We start from the raw sequence: 21,926 nt of genomic DNA, 5'->3' as shown, positions 1-21,926 counted from the left end.
GTGTTTGCAGAGAGAGGCTGGGTGGGGAATGCCTCTTCTGTGGCCGGCAAGTCGGTGCTGGCCAAGTCAGTCAGGGAGGGAGCAAGAAGAACAGCAGCCTGGTTCCTGGGGTGGTCTCTGCCCTCCTCCTCTGCCCTGGCCGCCCCCACGGGAACCGAGCTGTGTATCTCAATCTGAGAATGCCAGGAATGTGCCACAGCCTGCTAGGCATGAAGCAATCTGCAGAGAGGCAGGGAGGAGCTCCGCTCCCAGGCAGAGGCCTGGCGGTACAAGGGCTACGGGCCTGAGGGCCGGGCAGCCCCTCCCATCCTCCCCGGGCCTCCTGCTGCAGCCAGGATATCAAAGGCTGCATTGTGCATTGAGCTGGGGCCTTGGTCCCTCGTGCGCACCGGGGTGGAGGCCAGAGGAGGAACATCGTGGGGAGGCTGTCGCCTCCCAGTGTTCTCCTGGCTGGTGTTCCCAGGGTCCTTGGCCCGGGGAGGATGGTGAACACATGGGTGGCTGCTTCTGCATCCCCAGGGAGCCGACTCTGTCCTGGGGCCCAGGTGAGTCTCCTGGGGGGCCTTGGTCTGTGTCTTGGCTGAGGTGGTGGGTGCAGGGAAGGCTCAGGGGTCTGTGGGTTGGGGAAACTGCTCTTCCAGAGACGGGGAGACGGTTGTGCTTTCTGGCTCCCTACTCCCTCCCGCTGTCAGTATTTGCCATTCTGGCTTTGTGAAAGGGAGCAAAGCCTGGGAAGTATCTACTTTTCCTGAAGAGAGAGGCTGTGAGCTGGCCCTGCTGGGAGCCGGTGCTGTTCTTGGCTGCCACTCACAGGGTGTGACTAAGCCCTTCCTTCCTTTCTTCCCAAGATTCTCTAGGTCAGGAAAAGAGCTCAGGCTGTGAGTTCCTCTGGGGCCCGTGGATGGTCATAAACTTGGCCTCCATCCCTCAAACCCTGTGTTCATCGGGGTTGCTGTTACTGAAGAAAACAGGCAGTTTCCTGTCTCCTACCTGTTACGGTGTGATGTATTGTTTCAGTACGTCAAGTTGAGGCCAGGGAGAGTTCTTTCTCTAAGAAATTGTCAAGTCATTGAGGCTTGACATCAGGTGACCAACCACCCAGGTTGCCTGGGATGGACGGCTTTCCCAGGATGCAGGCCATGCTACAACTGGGATGGTCTCAGGAAAAGCAGGGTAGTGGGTCACCGGAATGTAAGCTCCTTGCTTCTCTTCCAAGCAGGGCCAAGGTGCTCTCACAAATGGCATTTATCAGGATGAGTAGCGGCTTTGGGGGCAGGGGTGGTTGAATTGGGGGAGGACTAGCGGGGAGATAGAAGAGCATCACACCAAGGGACCGTTCCTAACCCTGGTTAGTGTGCTGTGTCTTCCTGGAGCACCATCATGGTTTATTGGAGGAGGAGCCCGGGAGAACCCCTAGACAAGGCTTTCTAGTCTCTGACAGATGATTTCCCCCCCGGGAGTCTTGTTACTTGGGCTTGACAATGTCAAAGTTAACAGGAAGTAGCTATGTTCTGCTTCCTTTGCTTGAAGTTCTAGCCTAGGCATCTTGGCAACTCCTGCAGGAAAAGGCTCCAGACTAAGGACACCCAAGACTGAAAAATTATGAGCAAACCTGCAAAAAGTGCCACTGAGGCAGGATCATCACAGTTGATCACCTGGCCTTTGAAGTCAGAATGCCTGGACATGATCTTGGTTCTTTGACTTGTGTTCAGCAATTTACTTAACCTCTCTGTGTTTCAGTTTTCTCATCTGTAAGTTTTATTATATAAATTGTGTGTCCCTCCTAGGGCAGTGGTGGGGATTAAGACTAAATGTGAAACACTTAAAACAACCTGGGACACAGTTAATTAAGCACAATAAATGTTAGCCACATTAATTACATGTCTATGGCCCTAGCATATCATGCTCTCTCTCCAGGCCTCTGTTTGCTCATCTGTAACATGAGAGGGTTGTAAACTTGGCCTGTGGAGGTTTCTCGGGACCTCTGCCCCTGCTCCCTGACCTCCAGCTTCAGATGGAGCAACCCTGCTTCTGTCTGACGTCTTGTCCTTCGTCCGAGGTTTCAGGTACAAGCGTTCTGCAGCTCAAACAAACGAACAAACAAACCAACATTAAAGAAAATATCCTCAAAGTTCTTCACCACTACCATTCAATTATTTTATTGGTTTTCCTGGCTTTGCTATTAATAATGGATTGGCATCCTAGGTTCACTTTTTCACTAAGAGTTGGCTTGCTGTTTATTTCTGTTGAGGCTTTTTAACCGATGTCTTCATATTGTTCCCCATGCTTGTCAGGGCCTTGTCCTAGGGTGGCTGATAGAAGTGTTGCAGGTCTGAGGCCTGTTGATATAAACATTCCCTTCTCAGTGCCTTTATTTGTCCTGGAAAAATGGAACAAAATATGAGACATATTCTGGAATGACTTAATAATTGTGTCACTTTGGGCAAGTCCTTTATATTCTTTGAATCTGTTGAGTGAGCATAAATGCTACAGCAGGCTGTGGCTAGAAATAAAAGATAAAGATTTATTCAAGCATCTTAGGGTTTGCAAACTGAAAACAGAACTAGACGATATCCAGAGGGGTCTGAAGAAGAAAGAGAAGCCGGGAGTTCCTACAGTAAGGAATACATTCTTGAGAAGAGTCAGTCCTGCATTCTTAGCCTCCAGCTTGATCCGAGATGGTAATCCTCTAGATGTCCCGCGGTCTGGGTGATGGCTGTCAGGTGGCCTGGCTGTGTGAACATTCTCTCCTTAGTCTTTCAAGGGGGTAGTCAGGGTTATCTGGGGGGTTGATGGATATTTATGTATCGTCACAAGATGGTAAAGTTCAAAGGTTTAGGTGCCCAGGCTCCTAAGTTGTTTCCTCAGACCTTAGCCTACTGGATTTTAGTAGTTTAGCATCCTGACTCCAGTGACTTCATTTCATTTGTTCACTCTATTCCTCAGACCTCAGTTTTCCTGTCTGTAAACTGCAGCTAACGGTAGTATCCATGACATGGAGCATTGGTGAGGATTAAATTAGATAATTCATCGCATGGATTTAGCACAGGGTCTGGCTTCTGAGAGCCCCTCAGTTATTGTGGGCTGTTTATTGTTAGCTAATAAGGAGCACCCCAACATTCCTTCTTCCTAATTCCTGACTCCTTTGGAGTAGGATCTGTGCTCGCGTTTCTTCGACTGCTTCTGCCACTGTGTCTGTTTAAGTGGGAGTAAACAGCGAGGACCAACAGTCCTCAGGGGTAAGGGAGGCAGCAAAGGAGAAGGTTCTTGATAGAGCCGAGCCCTGGACAGCTGCCCAGCTGTTTTGCTGCTGTGCGACAGGTTGACCAATGTTGGTTCTGATGACCACAGGCATGCTACATTCTCACGCACGGACACTGCCTGCAGCCTCTGTTTCCTGTGACGTCTCTCCTTTGCTCATATGAATCTTCTGAGGGTGAGTTTCTGGTCAGCTGCCACCAACTCTGACTTCCTGGACCCTTAAATGTTCTTGCCATTGTCTAATAAACTACAGTTGCTCACTTAGGATTACAGAGCAAGCCATGTCCAAGTTTGTCGATCTTAAAGTTTCTAGCACCTTCTCTGTATCTTTAACACATTCTTGAAGAAATTTGGCAGACTTATACCCTTAAACTAAAGTGGATGTGGAAAAGATACATTTGCCTATATTGATGGTTAGTGTTTGTAACTTCCCTTTCAACCTTTTTAGTAAATAGTAATCATCAGAATAACAGCAGGAGACTGAAGGTGAATGCCGACAGTAGTAATGATGCTTTACATTTGAACTTTAGAAAACTTGTGAGGTATTTTGAGCGTGTTGATAACAGAGAATATTAGAACAATAAGCCTACCATCTAGCTTTAGTGAATTCCTACTGTATGCCATATTAGCTTCAGAACTTCCTTCTTTTTCTCTTACTTTTTGAAAAAATAAAACATTGCAGATACAATTAGTGTCCTCTAGTAGTTCTTCCCAACCACATTGCCCTTTTTCATTCCCCAAAGCTAATCACTTTCATGAATTCAGTGGTTTTGTGCTTTTTTTTTTTACATTTTTACATATTCATTGCAGAAAATTATTTTGAAGATTTAAAAATTTAAACAAAATTATATCATTATGCAACTTGCTCACCCGCCCCAGCGTTATTGTTTAAGCTGTATCTGAAGTAGCTGTAGTTCTAATTTGATCTTTGCCCCTATAAGGACAATGGGGGCTTACATTGTAAAACTGCTGGTTGTATGCTTGTAGGGTCAAAGGAGGAAAAAAAAAATAGGTGAATGGAGAAAAAAATCATGCAGGGAAATGCTTACTATTTAGTTTTTTCCTTAAAGTTGAGGGTGAGAGAGGAGAAACTGAGAGAGGACAAATGGGAGTGGATTTTCATTTGCAGAAACTTTCTATGAGTTAGATGTTCCCTGGATTAGAAACTTTGGCAGCCAGATTTCTGAGGTCAGGTTAATGTAGCGGAAACAGCAAGGCCTGCAGCAGCCACTCTCTGTGGCTGACTTTCTCTGTGACCTTGAACAAAGCGCTACTACTCTCTGGGCCTTAGGTTCAGAAACAGTAAAATTAGGGGTGAAACTAAGTGATCTCTTCTAACATTCATCTTCTGTAATTATCACCCAATTAAAATGGAGCAAAATGTTTGTATAGACACTTTCATTCAGAAAATATGGACTGGCAAGTGAGCACATAAAAAAACACTCAGCATCAGTAGTTATTAGGGAAATGCAAGTTGAAACAATGAAATAAAATATAGAATCTATAGAATAACTGAAAAGAAAAAGACCAATACTGTCAAGCATTGGTGAGGATGTGGAGCAATGGGAACTCTCCCACGCAGCTAACGGAAATGCAAAATGGCACAGCTGCTTTGGAAAGTAGTTGGACAGTTTTTGAATAAATCTCAATGTTTTCTGAATTAAATGAGTAACTTTTTCTAACCAAATCTAATAATAAAGAAACTAGCTTCTAGAAAGTAATTTACTTTCATAAATGAAAAGTCTAGAGGTTATTTGCTTCAGGTATGGCTTGATCAAGATGTCCAAATGATGTTATCAGGAAGGTATCTTTCTTTCCTGAGCTTTGTGTGTATTGGGTTGGCCTCAACCTCAGGCAGGCTTCTCCTTGTAGCTGGGCCCCACAGCTCCAGGCTGTCATAGCCACAGCTCCAAGTTCAGTGGGAAGAAATCTCTTCCCTTAGAGTGCTGATGAGGGTCCTATGACCATTTTCATCGGCTTAACTTTGGTTGTAAGGCTATGGCACAGCATGACTCGGTTCACTTATGCTTGGGCCATGTGACCACTTGTGCAGCTAAGAATGAATGGAGCCAGACTCAACTGAACCACATAGACTGGGTTCACATAGGTCACATGGCTAATGAAGAAGCCAGGGCCGGAGTCTGGGACTGTCTGGTTGCAGACTCTTTTGTTGATACTCCTTTCCCTGCATCTGGTGTTAGGAAACAAAGGGATGCCCATTACAGAATACTTGGAAAGTAGACAAAAGTATAGGAAAGATAATTTAAAATGACTCAGCAACAGCTACCATGGGCCTTTTGAGTTATTTCCTTTCAGTCATTAAAAAAATCATGTATTTTTCCTAAAGTACTTTATTCTATATGATAGTTGTTTGTTGCCTTCAAAAGTGCCTGGTTCTTTCTCAAGACCCAGCTCAAGTCTTGAAATTCTTTCATGTCGAACTATAATTCCATGTATGACAAAGCTTGGTAAACTGCCCATCCTGTGCCACTGTTAACTGCTCTTCCCATTATAAAACTCGCTCTCATGTTCCAGACCCTTTACTGTTTCTCAGGCAGCCTGCCTCTGGCTCAGGCGTCCGGGCGTCTGGTGGACTGGCTCTCTCTATGTGTTCTAGAGGACCGCAGAAGTCCCCAAAGTGCTAGTTAAAAACACATCTCCAGTCCACACCGAGATAGTCTGAGGTAGAGTAAGTAGACGAAGGCGCCAGGAATACTTTTAAACTCGTTCTTTTATTAAAATTGACCATTCATACCGAATTGTGTATGACATGAGATGTATGCAACCTGTTCATTTTTCACAAGTGAATGTATCCACCTACACTGCTTCCTGTGGCAGTAATCCCTTCATTGCTGCATTGTACTTAATTGTGCACGCTGCCATTCACTTATCCATTCTAGTGGAGATGGACATTTGCATCATTGCCGGTTCTTGTCTGGTATTGATACTGCTGCTCGGGATATTTTAGTAGATCTATTTTGGTAAACATAGGTATGTACTATTTTGGGTATATACCTAGAAGTGGAATTGCTGAATCTTATTTATCTGTATTTATGGGTATGGTTAGCTTGAACTGATACTGCTGAACAGTTTTTCAAAGTCAAAATTTTCAAAACTTATTCTCACACTTGCTGTATGTGGAGTTGTCCTTACAAACACTTGGCTTTGTCCTTTTCATTTAAGCCAGTCTATGTAATGGTGTTTCACTGTGATGGTAATTTTTATTTCCCTGATGAGCTTGAAGAAGTTTTTATACATTTATTGGCCATTTGGACACTTTGATAAAATGCCTATTCTAGCCCATTGCCCATTTTTCTAGAAGGTTCTCTACCTATTAAAGACTGGCTAGCATTCTTTGTGTATTCTGGACTCAAGCTCTTTGATGAATATACATACTGACCATGTTTTCTTCTACTCTGTCATTTTCACTCTTTTAATTGCATCTTTTGAGTAACAAAAGTTTCCAATATTAATGTATTCCAATGTATTCATTATCTATTTTGTGAGTAATACTTTTTCCATCCTATTTAGGAAATCACTGGCTACTCCAAGTCATACAGATATCCTATATTTTTATACAAGTTTTTTTTTTTTTTTTGTACAGGTATATTTTACAAAACAGTCATGTTTTATGGAAGCTCTAATTTTCTGCTCTAAATGTCACCCATCTTTAAGAACTGTGCACTCCACCCCCCAAACCAGGGCCACTGCCTGGACTTTCTCTTCAAGGTGGACTCACCTCCTGGGTCCTCATCATCCTCAGGCTGTGGCCCCTTCTCATGTGGCCACACTGTCTGAGCTCCCTGAGGCTGAGTGCATATGAGTGACCTGTCATTGTGGGGGTTGTGGCAGCCAGAGGACAGATGCCCCTTAGCTGGCAGCGACCGCTCAGCCTCAGCTGACTTGCCACATAGAATGAAGGCCTCGGGCGCGTCGGGCTGCAGATCTTCCAGAGCTCAAAGCAAAGCCAAGTATCCAAGTTATGTAAAATATCCTGATTTCTAAATGACGTCAGCAACTCAAACTTTAAAAATTTACTGTGTGGGGGAAAAAAGAAAGAAAAAGAAAAAAATGTTTGTGGGTTTTCTATGGCCTATTTCTGGTCTACCAGTTTCCAAACTTTGTCCTAGATCAGGAAAGCAGGCTGCCACTCCAAGTGTGATGCTGGGGCCAGCAGGAGCATCACCAGGGACCACATTAGAAATGCAGAACCCCAGGCTTTCAACTATGGAGGCAGAATCTGCATTTTGCCAATATCCCCAGGTGATGCACATGCACGTTAAGGTTTGAGACCCATGATGTAGACACATGGTTCTTAACGCTAACTCGGATTAGAAGCATTTGAGGAATTTAAGAAAACACCTGTGGCTGGGCTGCACTATGAACCACATAAATCAGCATTTATAGAGATAAGGGTCAGTGCTGGTATTTTTGAAAAGAAAACTGGGAGTTTCAAATAGGCAACCAGTGTTGAGAGGCACTCATTTAGTTCAGTTCCTCATTTATGGTTGGTAAAGTGAAATCTCAAAAAATAGGCACATGAAATGGCTTGACTAAGGTCACTGAACTGGTGTATGGGAGAATCTGATGGTGCTGAACCTTGTATCTCATGGTTCCCAAGCCAGTGTCTTTTTGCTACAGTTACTTTTGGTTCCTGGAGTAGGAGCTATGAAATGATCCTGTTCAGTGAGTGATCATTATCGCCAGCTTTCCAGCTAAGCTGCTTAGCTTTCAGCACTGAACCTTACTGAGACTTACCGAATGAAGAGCTGTGAGCTGATGGGCCCCTCCTCTTGGCTATTCAAGCCAAAAACTATTTCATTCTCCCTGTTTACACACACACACACACACACACACACACACAATGCTGTTTTTGCCATTAGGAAATGGAAGGTCCTTCATGTGGATCTCAAAATTCTGCTGCATGGGCCCAGAGGAAAGCATTGCTTCCATGCATCAGGATGAGGACTTGGGTCCCGCACTAACCAGCAGTGACTGGGTGGAGCATGGTCATTCTGTCACTTCTCACAATATCAGACTCAGGCTGCATCAACAGCAGCGAAGGTCTAGAGTGCGAACCTGGTGGGCCTGCTTAACTTTGACCCACCACCATTGTTCAAGGGAAGAAACTGGGAGGGTTAACAGAGCGACTCACACAGTGGTTGTCAGGATTGCAAGCCTCTCGTTTCAGGACCAGGTAATATAGTATTCAGACCCCATGCTGAAGTCCTTGAGCAGTGTCATGGTCAAAAGAACAGACTAACCAAAAATAATATGTTAAGGACTTGAGTCCTCTTGTTGTATTTTGGGGCTACTGTGAAGGAAGCTCACATTCCACGGCTATACTCGTGTAATGCCCTTCAATTAAAAAAAAAAATATCTACTGCCTCATGCCTTCTGGCTGCACTCTCTTCTCTTTTCAACTCTCTGCCATCAAAATAGCCTCCTCCCTAACCCTGGTTGATACCACAAGCTTATTTTTTTCTCCTTCTCACTCCAATTCTACAGCTGCAAGGACAGCAATGTTTTGGAGAGCTGCGGATGAGAGAGACATCTCATACAGAATGTTATTTAGCAGGCAGACAGAAGGACAATCTGGGGACAATCATACATTTCAGGGCCATTACAACCATGCCCCAGCCATCTTCCCAATGATGCCATTCTCTCTTGTTCTGCTTCAGCACCTCTGTTATCCCCCCGTTGACCTTAAACTATGCTGTAGTCAGATCTATAATGACCTTGTTGGCTCAACATACATTCAGCACCTTCAGTATACTGTGCTATGGGACTCAGCCTGACCGGTGGGTGGAAATCTGTTTTTATTTTAATAAAACAGGACACCCTGTCCATTGCATGATTGAGATGGCATGCATGAAAGTTTTGGTGTATTTTTTAATAATAGTTTAGTAATAAATAATTATAAGGCAGTGGTGATAGAATTATTCCATGCCACCAGCCCTGGAGAAAAATCGTCACTTGACAAAAACTTGCAGTCTTTGTTTATAACTTGCTTACTCTCTCACAAATGACCTTTCATTTGATCTCCACCAGGTAAAGAAACTCTTCCCCAGGATCCAGCTATATCAAGTGAGTTTAGATCCGCCTCTGAAGACAAGGAAAAATGTTTCCTGCTACAGAACATGACTGCAGGTATCTAAATCCCAAAGAGAAACCCTATTTTTAAAAAATATGTTGCATGTAGAATACTGCAGTAATCTCCTCGTCTCTCCCATCTGCAGGTTCCCTCCCTCTGGTCCTTTTTAGGACCACCACCAACTGCATCTTTGTAGGCATGACCTTGACAATGGCATTCTCTTGCTCACAAATCTTCCAATGCTCTCCATTGTCTATGAGGTTAAGTTAAACCTTCTCAGGCTAACACTCAAAGCTCATCACAATCTGGCACATATTGGGATCTCCATACCTGTTTGTTTTATTAACAAAAGTACATCATTGGTTAGATATTAAGGTACTGGAGGTCAGGGGTAATATTTTTGAATAATTATGTACTCTGCATGAATTACTTGTACATAGCTGGTGCTCAGAAAATGTCTGGTAAATAAATGCAGGAATAGTTTAATAATTATGCAGAGGTTACATTTGTATTCTATACAGTACCTTGTATTGTACATAGTAGTTTCTCAATAAATACTCGTGAAAGTAATGAGTAAGTGAATAAAGGGTTGAGTATGGGAAGTGAGATTGGCTGATCAGAGGGGCATCTATCTGTATGAATCTTTCAGAAGCAGGAAAGATTTTGAAATTAATGTGAAAAAAATCTTATTCGCAATAGCAGGTTCCCTTTAAGAGCCTTCAGTGAAGCTGGCAAAGGAAGTTACCCTCAGAGAGATCTACAGCGGGCTGAACCTTGTACCAGAAACTCTGATGATAAACCTGTAGAAGACTGTTCCTGTCGTATAGTAACTGGGATCACTGTTGAGGACAAACCTTGTGCCAAGCATGTGCTAAGTGATCCTCATATGTTCTTCCCATCCTCACATGCTTGCCTGTAGGAGGTGGCACCAAACTCCGCATTTTGAAGGTGCCAGAGAGAGTCCCAGAGAGGGAGGCGACTTCCCCACTGACACAGTCCATCTGTTATGAGAAAGGGATTCAAGCCCCGGTCCTTGTTTATAACCACTGTACTCCTGGCCCCTCCAAACATGTACTCTTCTCCAGCAGACAAAATACAGATTTGTGAGAAAGGTTTACATTATGAATGTTTCTAAGGACATAAATCATGTAAATTGCTATTGTGTGTCATACTAGGTTCCTTCTTTTCCTAATTTCAAATTCTGCCAAACTGCTTGGTTGACAATAAGCAAAACCTTGCCCTTCATTTCTTTCTATTGTGTCAATCTGCTTATCTGCCTGTCAGCGTGGACCATCCCACCAAAAGCTGAATCACCATCTGTTCTTTCGTGAACACAGTGGAGTCAGCATTTTGCCTTATCTGTGCATGAAGGCCAATGAGCAAGGGAACAAGGGGTATGTGTAGGTGAAACTTAATCAACCGAGGCTGAATCTGTTCATCTTTCAGTGTTTGCTGCCATGATGCTGTTTCCAGGAAGGTCACGGAGAGAGAAGGGGAGACTTGGCTCCTGCTGCCAACCTCTTCTTTATAAGGAAGAGTTACAGACGGAATCAATCAGATATATTACCATTATTAAAAGACCAGTTTTCAGAAAGACTAAGAAAATGACAAAATGCTCTCACACTGAACTAGAGTGAACTTGACTCATTCCCCCATCTGGTGGTGCAGAGGGCACTGTCGGATCCTGCAGCAGGCCCAGAGGCTCCATTAGTTCTCACTGGCTGAGGTCTCAAAAGCACATGGCTTATTTAAATCCACGTCTTTTGAGTTCCATATCCAGGAATTCATGTGCATATGTGGCAAGGAGATTTACATCGAAGGGGCTGTCATTCATTGGGGCTATTAGAGAGAGCTTCTAAGGGGGAGTTTGGATCAGGTTGTGCAAGCACAGAAGAGACAAGTTTGGTGGAAAGAAATCATGGAGTCAAGGTTAACTACAGGTGTGACAAGATGTGGGCAACGAGAGCAGTAATTGTTGGAGTACTGGGGTGGGGGTGGGGGATTTGTGAGGGGCAACAGCTAATGCTTAATGTTGTTAAGTGAACATTTAGCATGTACCAGGAACTGAACAAAATTTTTTTGATATTTTATTTTATTTTTATTTTTTAAAATATATTTTATTGATTATGCTATTACAGTTGTCCCAATTTTTCTCCCCTTTCCCCCCTCCACCCAGTACCCCCTTCCCTCCAGCAATCCCCCCCCTACCTTAGTTCATGTCCATGGGTTGTGCATATAAGTTCTTTGGCTTCTCTATTTTCTATACTATTCTTAACATACCCCATCTGCCCCATCTATTTTGTACCTACCAATCATGCTCCTTAACCCCTGAATCTTTTCCCCCATTTTCTCCCTTACACCTCCCAGCTGATAATTCTCGAAATGATCTCCATGTCTATGATTCTGTTCTGTTCTGGTTGTTTGCTTAGTTTGTTTTAATTTTTTTGGATTCAGTTGTTGATAGTTGTGAATGTGTTGTCATTTTAATGTTCATAGTTTTTATCTTCCTCTTTTTCTTAAATAAGTACCTTTAACATTTCATATAATAAGGGCTTTGTGATGATGAACTCCTTTAGTTTTACCTTGTTTGGGAAGCACTATCTAAATGATAGCTTTGCTGGATAATGTAATCTAGGTTGTAGGCCCTTGCTTTTCATCACTTTGAATACTTCTTGCCAATCCTTTTTTGCCTGCAATGTTTCTTAAGAGAAATCAGCTGATAGCCTTGCAGGAACTCTTTTGCAGGTAACTCTCTGCTATTCTCTTGCTGCTTTTAAGATTATCTCTTTATCTTTAACCTTTGGCGTTTTAATTATGATGTGTCTTGGTTGTATTCCTCTTTGGGTTCAACTTGTTTGGGACTCTCTGTGCTTCCTGGACTTGCTTGTTTATTTCCTTTACCAAATTAGGGAAGTCTTCTTTAACTTTTCAAATAACTTTTCAATTTCTTGCTCTTCCTCTTCTCCTTCTGGCATGCACCCCTGTGATCTGGATGCTGGTACATTGGAGATGTCGCAGAGGCTTCTTATAGTATCCTCATTTCTTTTTTTTCATTCTTGTTTCTTCTCTTTGTTCTGGTTAACTGTTTATTTCTTCCCTATGTTCCAAATCGTTGATTTGAATCCTGCCTTCCTTTCTCTTTATGTTGTGCCCATACTCAATGAGTTCTTTGAGCATCCTGATCACCAGTGTTTTGAACTCTGCATCTGGTAGGTTGGTTATCTCCATTTTGTTTAGTTCTTTTTCTGGAATTTTGTTCTGATCTTTCATTTGGGCCATATTTCTTTGTTTCCTCAATTTGGCCGCCTCCCTGTGTTTATTTCCATGTGTTAGGTAGAGCTGCTTTGACTCCCTGTTTTAGTAGCATGGCAAATTATAGAAAAGGCGCTTGTAAATTATGTGGGGTGGAGCCTTAGGTAATTGCCAGGATAGGGCAACCTGATTCACTGCTTTGTGGCTCTGTGTTGGGGGAAAGCTCAGAGAGAGAACAGTGCCACTTCCTGGCTTCTGGAGTTTTGCCCAGCACTCGCCCCATTTCCAGTCACTTCAACCACTCCGTGTATGTGAATGGCACTTTTCCAGCTCTTTACCTGGTGCCAAATCCCAGGGTGAGTGGGTTTGCATATGTTCTAAGATGGTGCAAGCCCTTTAAGTAAAGCCTCCTGAAAATCTAGCAGTTTCTTCCACCACCCCAAACCCCACTGGTTTTTACAGCCAGAAGTTATGGGGATTTATCTTCCAGTGCTGGAACCCTGGGCTGTGTGGTCTGACCTAGGGCTAGGATCACTCACTCCCAAGGTATCTGTCCTGATTTTTATCCACCACACATGAATGTGGGACTGCTGGTGCCCGTCCCATCTCTCTGTGCCACATTGCATCTCCTCGCCTCTCTGCCCCTCCTACCTGTCTGGATGAATGTGACTTCTTTAAATCCTTGGTTGTTGGATTTCCATACAGTTCGATTTCTGACTGTTTGATTTCTGACAGTTCTTGTTGTTATTTGTTTTGAGGTTTAGTTGTAATTCTCTCTGGTTCTGCGAGGAGGCAAAGCATGTCTACCTACCTACCTACCTGTAGCCTCCGTCTTGACCACAAGTCTGAACAAAATTTTATGTGTATAGTCTCATTTAGTAAGCCTCTGAAAACCTCTGTGGGACAGACACTCTAGCCATTTGTTAATGAGAAAAGTCAAGCATAGAGAGGTAATTAACTGCTCAGCATGGTGCAGTTAGCAAGAACAGAGGTAAGCTTTGAGCCCATGTTTGTGTGACGCCTCCCCTGGATTTCCCCTCCTCCTGGAGATCAGTGTGCAGAGAGGCTACCAGACAGAGGGTTGGAGCTGGACTGCTGAAGATGGAGGGCTGGGATGAGATTAAAACACAGGCCAGGGAAGAATGGAAGGGAGCAACCTATCAACTGTTCACACCAATGTCAGGTCAGTTGGGCATGTCATATTGAAGCTGGTCTATGGCCATGGCATTTTCAGGACTTCTCGGTTAAAGACAGGCCCTTCAAAGGTAGGGTCCAGAGTTGCCCTTATAGACCCAGGCCAGTGTGATAGTGGCCATCTCTAATGTGCTCAGGAATCTGCAAAGGCCCTGGCAAGTTTAGGCTAGAGGAGAGGCTTCTGTGATTATCTAATCTAACACCTCCTTGGTTTATTGTGTTTGACAATTTTTAATGGCATTCTACTTATTGTCTTAAGAAGACACATGGCAAAGTGTAATTATACGATGAACCTTCTAAGTGTGGCCTTTTCTGACAATGCAATCCAAAGGCATACCCCACCCTCCAGCTATTCCATCACTCTGTCTCTTTACCCTGTTACATTTTTTCGTAGCACTTTCCTTCATCTGAAACTACTGTGTTCATGGAGCTGGTGACTTTCCAAGAATACAAGCTCTGTGAGAATAGCAACCATGTCTATTTTGTTTCTTGCTGCATCACAGCACTTAAAATAGCGTCAGCTCGCCCTATTGGATGAATGAATGTGCATTTTGAAGATACTAAAGACAGACTTTAATATACTAACCAATTATCCTCGTAAATATTAATAAATGTATTATCAGAAAGAGGTTAGAGATAACCTGTATGTGTGTATCTATAATGAATGCATAAAATATATAATATCTATTACACATTATAGTTCAATATATAAAAACATTTTCATAAACATATAGTTTGAAACTTTCACCAGTTATCCACAGGAGGAAATGCCTGTCCTAGCTGGTTCTACAGCTAATGCTTAATGTGTTTAGTGAACATTTAGTGAGAGTGTTGGCACCGTCACCTCAGTGCCAGGCAGCATGGGAATCCCCTCGCTCACAGCAGGAAGAGCCAACCCAAGTGCACTAAGTCCTGGGCTTACAGAACTTTCCCAGACTTCAGCAATTTTTTTTTTTCCTCCGAGGGGACAATTTAAAGGAGGTGCCCCAAGGATCATTAAGATCATCTGTAACCTCTGAGGAATGAGCGCACCCACTTGGGGTTTAGGTGTGAGAAACACCAGTGCTTATCTAATTCTTTCCTCCCCTTCATTGCATTTCCAGCCTCATCCTTCCCCCCCTGTTCCCTTGCAGACCTGACGCTCTCCTTCAGTGTGAAGAGCCGCTCCAGGAGGTGTGTAAATGGCCCCTTGCAGGAAGCAGCCAGGAGGCGGCTCTGGGCGCTGGAGAATGAGGACCAGGAGGTGCGTGCACTGTTCAAGGTGAGCTCTGGTCCGGCAGCGCAAACTCCCAGCCTGCTTTTCCCATCTGCTGCAGGCTCCCAGCACCTCGGACAGCGCTGGGAACAAAGGAGGCCCCAGGAAAACACCTGGCTGAGCAAATGAGTGAAGGAAAGTGTGCTCCTCTGCTCAACAGGAGGGCAGGAGCTCGGGATGGAGGAGCCCCTGGAGTTGTAGAGTCAGAGAAAACTTCGTTCCAAATTGGCTACTTTTAGTTCCGCAAGTGAACCTCTGTAAAATGGGAGTCATCATAATACCCACCTTATTTTATATATATATATTTTAAATTTGGCGAATTTGAATTTTATTGTTTTTTATTGTGTTAAAATATATGTAAAACATACAATTTCATATTTAATCATTCGAAGTGTACAATTCAGCAGCACTAAGTGCACTCACAGTGTTGTGCAACCATCACCACTGTCCTTATCCAGAACTTTTTCATCACCTTGAACTGAAACTCTGTACCCGCTAAACAATAACGCCCATCTATCCCCTTCCCCCAGCCACTGGTAACCACTAAGTATACATTTTTTAAGTACCTAGCTTTCTAATCAAAAATTAATAACTATAAATATTAGAATGAGAGAAGGAAAAGGCAATAAGGTAAGTAAACCAGTTTCTGGTCTTTCATAGTAGGAATATCTTATCTTCAATGGTTAAACCAAGGACGAAGAGTATGACCAAACTGTTCACAGGTCAGGAGGTATTTCCGAGGAGAACTGAAGTCAAAGTTGGTTAAAGATTGTTGCAATAAAGGGGGAGGAAGCAGAATATTACTTTGCATAATAAACTATTATATTCTAGTTATTTTTAAAATCTCCACATTCATTTAATACAAATTAAAAAGAGAAAAGCGCTCTGTTAATCTGTCATGTAACAAAAAAGATGGCCTGCTTTGTTGGAAGGCGTAAGCGAGTGGGTGTCTGTAGCGAGCCTGGCATGTGCTGGGGTGGTGGCACACGCCCTGGACATAGTAGATCGGTTATAAACAATAGAGTGTTTTTGGTCTGGTTTTGAAATTTCCAGAATTCAGGAACTTGGAGACATTAGCTGCTAACTGGCACCACAGTTTCTTTTTCTTCTCTTTTTTTTTTTTTAACACATTGCGTACAGGTGTGGAGAATTCTCATAATTTCTAAAAGGCATTTAAATACCCCAGTAAGCAACGTGTTAAAATGTGAAATGCTTCACAGATTTGTGTGCCATTCTTGCAGGCGGTTATGCTGATCTTCTCAGTATCGTTCCAATTTTGGTACATGTGCCGCCGAAGCGAGCACCGCATTCCTTTTCATTTGAGTCACTTTTTGCCTGAGTAAGGGCTGGGTTTGGTTGAGGGAGCTGGTCTGCTGGGCTGAGGCCTGGGGTCAGCTGGGTGCAGCCAGGGTGCCACAGTGTCCTCACCGGTGACCTCGGGCAAGTTGCCTAACCTGTCTCAGCTTGACTATAACCCAGAGACAACCCCATTTGCTATCTACCCTAAAATGTCATTTGGTTATAAAAACACACCATTATTTTGTTTACCTGCAAGAAAGAAAATAAATGTGCCAATTAAGTATGATGTCATGCTTCCTTATCTTTTGTTTCAGAAACTGTTAAAAGTGGTAAAAGTGCATTTTGGAGTGGATTAAGGACTGTAACTGTACTCTTCTCAAAGGGTGACTATGAGAGTTAAATGAGCCATTGCTCATAAAGCTCTTGGTGAAGTGCTTGACAAGTAGGAAATTCTCTGTAAATCACTTTGCACCTAGAACTGCTTCCCTGATTCCTAGTATCTTCGCAGTCCCAGGACCTGGGGCCCTCTGGGGCCTGGTATGGCAGAACACCAGAATTCTGACTTTGCTGAACTAGGGACTCTTCCTTCAGATCCTTCCATCCACTCTTCTTTCCCCAGGGTTCTCCCAGCTCAGGTTCCAGGGGTTGATCTTTGAAGGCCGAGCCTGGCCTGTGGGGACAGGGACATTCTGATCATCCCTCATGACAGTCAGCCCCAGAGGCCTGTGCAAGCAACAGAGGAAGATTCTAGGGGAAAACCAAGTTTGGGCAGTGACTCAGGCCTGTTTTTTCAGGCATTAAAAAGGGGCGGGGGGGGGGGGGCGCACAGCTTGCCGGCCTCCTCTGGCTCTGCTTTTGAGCGTGGAAACTGGCACAGCTGCTGGGAGGGCAGCTGGGCTCCTGCGCTACAGTGTGCACCCCCTTGCATTCCCAGGGGCAGGGCCCCAAGGTTCAGCCCAGGGTGTGTGCAAAGGTCTGGGTGTGGGGTGTTGATCTCAGTGCTGTTTAGGATGTTGAAAAAAATGAAAACAACTCAAAGGTCTAACCGTACGGAAATGTCAAGAATTAATTGTGTTAATGCAACAATGGCGTATGGAACCATTAAAAATAATGTGGATTATTTAATGACATGGAAAATGGCTAAAAATATACTGTTCAGCAACAAAAGATTACAAAGCAATTTAAGTAATGTGATGCTATTTAAATTAACATAGTTACGTAGAAACTTGTGTAGGAGAAAGGACTCAGTTAATCATTTTTATTTTTGTGTGCTTTTTCTGTTTGCCCGCCTTATAAAAAGAATCAGTGCACATAGATTCACAATCAAAGGTGGCTTCTATGATTTATCTTCCACCTTCCCTCACACAACCTATTTTTTTTTTTATACAACAGGTAGCATTCACTGTACATAGTTCTACACCCTGGAATTTTTTTGTGTGTGTGTGTCTCTGCCATTGTTCCATTTAGCTCTGTATATTTGGAGCCTATAGCAGGCTGTGAAGAGTTTCTTCATTTTTTTTTTTTTCATGGCTGCATGATATCATAATATTCCATTGTCTGAATGAACCAAATTCACTTCAACCAGTCGCCTGTGATGGACATTTAGGTTATTTCCTTTCTGTGTGTCTTTGATGTGAAACTCAATACCACTATCAAGAAATTCATGCAAAGCATTTTGTACTTACGTGAGCTAGTTAACAGGACACTGTTGTCCTAGGCTGACTCATCGTTCTCTTTACTCAGGACCTCTCAGCCAGGCTGGTGGGCATCCAGTCCCAGAAGGCCCAGTTCCTCATCACCTTCAAGACCATGGAGGAAATCTGGAAGTTCTCCACCTACCTGAACTTAGGTACAACACCGAGCAGGCGGGTGGACAAGCACCTCCATCACAGTTCAGCCAATTTGGAGGGCTTGACATTAAGGACTTGGTTTGGCTCAGATAATTAAGAGGTAGAGTGCTAACATGGGTAGTTAATCACAAAATGCCTGGAATGAAATTTAAAGCAAGTGTTAACTATTACTCTAAGATGCCATGTGCAACACTTCTTTGTATTCTGGGGAGACTTCTTTATTAGAGAATCAATCAATTGGCAAATAGTGATTTGGTCAAGACTAAATTCAAAGCACCGAGATAGATGTGAACTTGATGGTTTAAAAAAGGGAACCAGTCTTGAGTAAGATCAAAGTAGCTGCTTAAAATAGTAAAGTTCTGGAAAAGAGCAGAAGAGTGAGATGAAGGAGTCATCTGCTAATAGGGCCACCATCGCAGGGTTTTCTAGAAGGTAGAGGAGGATATTGGGACGCGGCATTGTACTCCTGTGGTGGCACATGGTTCGCCCACTTTCTCCATGGAGAATAACTCATGACAGGGAAGTTACAGGATGAGAGGAGGCCACTTGAATTGACACACATTGTACACTTCCCAGAAAATGCTGGACTCCATGCACACATACACAGGAAGCACCTTGTGCAGGGGCTCACAGCCAGAGGGTATAAGTTCTCTTACAGTCACAGTGATTTCCTTCTCTTTAACCACACACCTCCTTCTGTGGCCATTAGAGACTCTCACTATTCCAAGTACGCTCCATGGACATGCAGTACCAGCATCACGTGGGACATGCTAGAAAGATGGAATCCCAGGCCCCACCCCAGACCTACTGAACTGGCATCTATATTTCAATAAGGTCCTTCAGGTGATTTGTGCACACATTAAATACGAGGAGCATGATTAAAGAAGGTAAACGAGGCCTAAGTCAGTACAACGCCTAGTCAGAATGGAAAGAGACGTGTTTTGTCACTTAAGAAAAGAAGAAGTTTCAAAAGAAGCAGAATTTTAATACAAATACTTCACATTTATTGACATATTTAAAATACTATCCATAATTGTTAGAATTCTTCAACTTGCATAGTTTCTAGTCTGATTTTAACTAAGGAGAGCTTACTGGGCATGGGTCAGAGTGGGGACATTGCAGTAAATCCTGACTCCTCTGTGGGCCACGGAGAACCCCCGCCCCAGCCACTGCATCACCAGGGGTCCAGGGATTTGAGCCTCATGTCACTTTAAGGGGGAGTCAGGAACCCCTAGAATCAATATTATCATCTTGGAAATTCCTCCATGGATATATTAGAAAAAGGCAATGAGGTTTGGTCATCTCCTTATGTATTTAGGGAGACCCATAAATACATTGAAAATGGTAGAAATCATTTAAAATGACTTGCATTTCCCCACAGAGGCTGACAAGAATCAGTTCATTCTGGAAATTTCTAAGCTACCCCTCTTACACTCTTCTAATTCCAGTTAAATGGGGACGAGTTGGGGGTTGAAGTTGGGGAGGGGACCTCAGGCAGGAGCTTGCTCCCCCTCCCCCACGCTCAGCTAATGGCAACAATGAGGTTGCTCAGGAACTTTGTTGGCTTGACCTCTCAGGCTACGTCTCTGCCTGCCTGGAGCATCTTCTCTTTGACCACAAGTACTGGCTCAACTGCAGATTGGTGGAGGATACGGAAATCCAAGTGTCGGTAGATGATAAGCACCTGGAAGCAATACACCTGGCACTCCTGACACAGGAAGGTGAGCATGGAGTAGGGGTGGGGGTGAGGGTCTTATCCGGATAGTTATTATCAGAGTCCCTGAAATAATCAGATTACAAAAGAGGCAAAAGACATTCAAATGTGATGATATTCACAAAGGAACCCACCTGTTATAGTTTTACTCCAAATATACTCTCAGTTTAACATTGACATCACATGAACAGCTCTGCTGGCCAGTCCCACTGATTGAGGTTGGAACCACCTGGGGAGGTTTCAGCAGCTGCCTTTGCCAGGGCGCCACCCAGGCCAGTGACATCTCCAGAGGTGGGGGCCCAGGCACTGGTATATACTGAAAGTTGCCCAGGTAATTCCCATGTGCACCTAAGATTGAGAATCACTTTTCTAAACATGTGATATAATTTGATTGTAAGGTAAAATGGCAAATCTTACAACACCTAAAAAAATTTCATGAAATTGAGGAGAGGGTTGTGGGGGAACCACTTAATGCTCCCACCAATCTGTTGACAAGGAAGGATCTGACCAGTCAACAAATGATGACGTCAGAGACACTTAGAGCCAGATTTGCACAGAATCTCTTGCCAAATGATTCCCTTTGTGACTGCATTGCACAAACCGTATAAGAAGGAAATAATTTCATAATACGTTACTATAAAATTTACTTGGAGAAATTATATTCATCCATATCAATGGTATTAATTCTTTGTTGGTCCTAAGATTAAGCGTGAGGTTGCAATTATAACTGAAGTTCTGTTAAGTATATTTTCATAAGTTTTTGTTTCATTCTTTTTCAAGGTGAATTCCCAATTAAACCTTAGACTCATGAATTACTCAGAAGTTTTGGTGTCTGTTTTAAGTGAATTCCCTCTTAGTGGCTTTTTTCCTGGTACCAGTTTTCTGGGGTTCACAAGGACCTCCTGTCATGCCTCCCTGCCCCTCACCTTGACCAGCTGTGTACTTTTCTCCCAGGAAGAGAAGTGTCTGGGCCAGGGAGAGGAGCACTGCATCGTGGGGTAGTCAATCCCCTTTCACTTCCTGCTACTCCTTGGAAGGGCTTTTCTCATTATCCACAGGCCACTTCTTCTGCAGAGCCCTGTGTGCTGTGGCTCAGCCAGCTGAGAAGGAAGGGGAGTGTCTGACCCTTTGCCAGAACGAGTTAATCTCAGTGAAAATAGCCGAAGGCGAAGGCGGGTCCGAGTGGGAAGGCCTGTCCTTGGCGACAGGTCAGCGGGGCCTGGTGCCGGTGTCAGCCCTGGAACCTCTTCCGCTCCCTTTTCACCAGTGAGTAGCCACCTGCCTCCCAGGAGAGGGCCCCAGAGCTGACCGAGGTCTGTGCTGAACAGAGTGGGCATGCTGGCCCACAGGGGCATGCTTGGTGCCAGGGAGGGAACAAAACCGGGGTGGCTTTTCCTCTTTTGTTATTTTTTGTTTGTTTGTTTAACAGCCCAGGTTTGCACAATGTGGTGAAAATGGAGGCAACTCTAAATTTCAGATGGGCTTTGTACCTAAGAGGTAATAACTGCCTGGTCTCCAGTGTAGAGTTTCTCAATGCAGGGACCAGGGACCATTTGTATCGTAACCACCTAGGGATTGTACGACAAATTCAGACCCTCTGGCCCTCAGACTCTTCTGGGGTTGGATCCGGGAACCTGCATTTTACATAAGCTCCCCTTAAACATAATGGGATATTTTTTACACTAAAATGTGAGAATCCTTACTGGGAGATACTGTAAACTCACAACATACATCGTGACAATAAACGTTACCCAGTCATGGACTGTGTGTGGCCGCAGCAGACAATCTGACAGTGAGAATGGAAAGGGATCCTTTGTTAGTGATTTAACTGACAGATTAATTGCAGAGCCAGCCAACAGGCCAGGCGGGCTGACCTCCGCTCCTTTCCCAGTGTCCGATAAGGAGCCAGCTCTCGGTAAATGCCTGCGGCATTGTCCTAAGGCCTGGCAATAGCACTTACCATCGTCACCATCATTGTGATTTTAATGGACTGTTTTGCTCACTGTT

The 21,926-nt window shown here is 43.9% G+C and overlaps 1 protein-coding gene and 1 non-coding gene across 2 annotated transcripts in view; one reads left to right on the top strand and one right to left on the bottom strand.

The window, feature by feature from the left end:
* The first annotated feature begins 337 nt into the window (after window positions 1-337).
* Window positions 338-21,926, top strand: part of SH3TC2 (SH3 domain and tetratricopeptide repeats 2) — a 47,061-nt gene continuing 25,472 nt past the window's right edge. The window contains exons 1-6 of the mRNA XM_090288365.1: window positions 338-545; window positions 9,313-9,411; window positions 14,935-15,062; window positions 18,099-18,204; window positions 19,783-19,926; window positions 20,978-21,185. Coding sequence (XP_090144491.1) covers window positions 494-545; window positions 9,313-9,411; window positions 14,935-15,062; window positions 18,099-18,204; window positions 19,783-19,926; window positions 20,978-21,185 — 737 coding nt within the window. The 5' untranslated portion in view covers window positions 338-493. The remainder of the gene's footprint in view (window positions 546-9,312; window positions 9,412-14,934; window positions 15,063-18,098; window positions 18,205-19,782; window positions 19,927-20,977; window positions 21,186-21,926) is intronic.
* On the bottom strand, window positions 16,255-16,360 carry LOC150000841 (U6 spliceosomal RNA). Its single transcript, XR_016513772.1, has one exon. It is a non-coding gene; the product is annotated as a U6 spliceosomal RNA (small nuclear RNA).

This window comes from Furipterus horrens, unplaced genomic scaffold (assembly GCF_987537825.1).
Source record: "Furipterus horrens unplaced genomic scaffold, mFurHor1.1.pri manual_scaffold_10, whole genome shotgun sequence".
NCBI lineage: Eukaryota > Metazoa > Chordata > Mammalia > Chiroptera > Furipteridae > Furipterus > Furipterus horrens.
This window is presented reverse-complemented; position numbering and strand designations above follow the sequence as displayed.